The sequence below is a fragment of the Gavia stellata genome, chromosome 34 (assembly GCF_030936135.1).
Source record: "Gavia stellata isolate bGavSte3 chromosome 34, bGavSte3.hap2, whole genome shotgun sequence".
Lineage (NCBI taxonomy): Eukaryota > Metazoa > Chordata > Aves > Gaviiformes > Gaviidae > Gavia > Gavia stellata.
Window position 1 is genome coordinate 1,797,859 of NC_082627.1, and position 3,371 is coordinate 1,801,229.

General features: G+C 52.8%; 1 protein-coding gene across 1 annotated transcript; it reads right to left on the reverse strand.

Annotated features, from left to right (window-relative positions):
• Positions 1-1,506: 1,506 nt before the first annotated feature.
• Positions 1,507-2,475, reverse strand: LOC132320241 (olfactory receptor 14A16-like). Its single transcript, XM_059832513.1, has one exon. The coding sequence runs from the start codon at positions 2,464-2,466 to the stop codon at positions 1,507-1,509; it is 960 nt and encodes a 319-aa protein (XP_059688496.1). The 5' UTR covers positions 2,467-2,475.
• Positions 2,476-3,371: the final 896 nt, after the last annotated feature.

The following is a 3,371-nucleotide window of genomic DNA, read 5'->3' on the forward strand; positions in this document are numbered from 1 at the left end:
TAACGAGCACTAGACTCTAATATACAGTGAGGCAAGCAAGCCCCATGGCAAGCCCAGGAGCCTGCCGATTAATAGCTGAACAGCAATAACAGCTATAAATTTGATCGAGCACATTCCAATCAAACCTGTCGTTATCTTGAACCCTTTGAGCCCCTGTTTGGGCACCAAAAAGGACTGTCATGGTTTAACCCCAGCTGGCAACTAAGCACCACACAGCCCCAGGTGGGATGGGGGAGAGAATCGGAAGAGTAAAAGTGAGAAAACTCATGGGTTGAGATAAAGACAGTTTAACAGGTAAAGCAAAAGCTGCGCAGGCAGGCAAAGCAAAACAAGGAATTCATTCACTCCTTCCCATTGGTAGGCAGGTGTTCAGCCATCTCCAGGAAAGCAGGGCTCCATCATGCATTACAGTTACTTGGGAAGACAAACACCATCGCTCCATACTAGCTGCTATGAAAAAAGTTAACTCTTCCCCAGCCAAAACCAGCACAATATCCCAGCACTGAAATGCATGTCCTCCTTCTTCTGCTGCCTCAAAATCCAAAATCAACCTGTTTCACTTCAGCATGACACGCCCTTCAGCCCCACCACTACTTCAGGTCTTCTTCCTGCCTTTAACACCCTCACAGCTGTGCACACCCCGCTCTCTCCCTGCACTCCCATGGGTCTCACAAACCCTTCCCGCTTCCCCTGCAGTTATGGGACCTCCCTCTCGGAGGGTCATGCATTTTCCAGCATCATGGATGTTTCCTGTGGTCCATTCAAGTGTGGCTCCATCCAGGAGCCCTGTCTCTGCATCACAAGCCCCCTGATGCGAGCCCTCACCCTGCGCAGTCATGCAGTACAAGCTGTACACTGAAGTTTTTCTCTCCCAGGAACTTTCCAGCTCAGCTCAGCTCCCTCCAAGACCTCCTACCTCCCCTGCCCTCTCTCCAGCCCAGCCCACTCGGGTCTGGCCCCACAGCACTACTTGTCACAGGGTGCTGCAGTGCTCTGGGCACCCACCCCAGAGCCCCAGCCCCTCTGAAGGGCACAGCAGACCCTGGGGAGCAGAGAGGAGTCAGCCCCAGACATGGGGGGCCACAAGGACTAGGAGGTCAGTGGCACCCTGTGTCCCCTGTTCTCCTCTCCAGCATACCCTGAGAGATCTGCAGCCCCTCCGTGCCATCCTGTATCCCCAGGCTGGCACAAGAGCTCTCCTCGTTGCATTCCTCAAGAGCTCCTCATCCCCCCAGCACAAGGCAGCCTGCCCCAAGCTCGTGCAGCCATAAAGGTGTTTCTGTTTCCCATTCATTTCTGCTATGCTGAGGATGGATAGTAAACCAAGAAGTTGCTGCAGGTTCATTTCTTTTCTTAAAGAAAATGGTTTGCCATTTATAAAAAGTCTCTGGCTCACACAAGATAGGTGGATCATTAAGGGGAGGAAAAATTATATTTAATTGAAAACAGCAACTTCCAAAGAGGGAAAAGGAAAAAAAAAAATGTAGGAAAGTCAGACTTGGCCTGTCACGACGTACACTGGGAGTCAGCTGCAGAGGAAGGTAGGCAGCCTATGGCTGCTGAAAGATGTCCAGTTACCAGTCTCCTCAGGGCATCCTTGAGCTCCTGGTTCCTCATGCTGTAGATGAGGGGGTTCACAGCTGGAGGCACCACCGAGTACAAAACAGCAAACACCACATCCAGGGATGAGGAGGAGATGGATGGGGGCTTCAGGTAGGCAAATATGCCAGTACTGAGATAGAGGGAGACAACAGACAGGTGAGGGAGGCAGGTGGAAAAGGCTTTGTGCCGTCCCTGCTCAGAGGGGATCCTCAGCACAGCCCTGAAGATCTGCACATAGGACAGCACCATGAAAACAAAACACACCAAAAATAAAAATGTACTAACCACAATAAGCCCAACTTCCCTGAGGTAGGTGTCTGAGCAGGAGAGCCTGAGGATCTGGGGGATTTCACAGAAGAACTGGTCCAGGGCATTGCCTTGGCAGAGTGGTAGTGAAAAGGTATTGGCCGTGTGCAGCAGAGCATTGAGAAACCCACTGCCCCAGGCAGCTGCTGCCATGTGGACACAAGCTCTGCTGCCCAGGAGGGTCCCGTAGTGCAGGGGTTTGCAGATGGCAACGTAGCGGTCATAGGCCATGACAGTGAGAAGAAAATATTCTGATGATAGAAAAAATAGAAACATAAAGACCTGTGCAGCACATCCCCCATAGGAGATGGCCCTGGTGTCCCACAGGGAATTGGCCATGGACTTTGGGAGAGTGGTGGAGATGAAACCCAGGTCAAGGAGGGAGAGGTTGAGGAGGAAGAAGTACATGGGGGTGTGGAGGTGGTGGCCGCAGGCTATGGTGGTGATGATGAGGCCATTGCCCAGGAGGGCAGCCAGGTAGATGCCCAGGAAGAGCCAGAAGTGCAAGAGCTGCAGCTCCCGGGTGTCTGCAAATGCCAGGAGGAGGAACTCAGTCATGGAGCTTCCATTGGACTTTTGGTCCCTCATGGCATGGGAGCCTATTTATGGAGGAAAAGCCATCAATGAGTTAGGACTGATTTCTCTGAGCAAAATCTATTCCATTTCTTATAGAAAACCCCAAACCACCTGTCCCTAATCAAGAAGACATTTGGCAGGTCCCTTTTGTGAGCTCTGGTTGGTGCTGGCTGAGGGTGTCCCTGGCAGCAGTGCACTCTGAGGTGGGCTCTGGGGGAGCCAGCGCTGCCCTACAGCAATAGGGAAATAGGAACACAGGGTCTATGGTTAAACCCGCTCGTGATATCAAAGAGCTTTTCCTCACTGTCTCTCCCAAGTCACCCAACCCTGGAGCAGAGCTGGGAGGATTTTGTTTTGTTTATTCTGCTCTAGTGGTCCCACCACCCCCGAGGAGTGTTTTTAAGGCAGAAATCCTTGGCATTAGTACTGCCCTTCAAGTGAAACCTTGTGGGTTCTGAGAAGCAAAGGGGCCGTCCCTTAGTGCAGAGTGAGGACAGCCAGTCTGTCCATCAGCCCTGGTCTCAGCTGCCTTGTGCTGGCACCTCTTTGAGCTGGAGGACGATAGCACTCAAGTGTTCCCCCCAAAAGAAACTGGACACTGCTGAGAGCAAAAGAAATGCAGTTTCCAAGTGCAGACCTCCAAACCCCTCACCCTGCCTCAGCGTACCCAAGGAGGAGCTCAGCTCTCCCCTCCCAGCCAGGGGCACAGAGGGCTCACTGCCGCTGCCTGCGTGGAGCCACCCAGCAGCATTTCTGTGGCCTTAGCGCTGAGTTGTCTTCTCCATGGGGCTCCTGCATAACACAGAGATGCCATGGGTGAGCTGTGCCCTTCTGGAGGGCACCCTGCAGCCCAGCAGGACCCCCAGGGAAAGAGTCAAACATCCTAA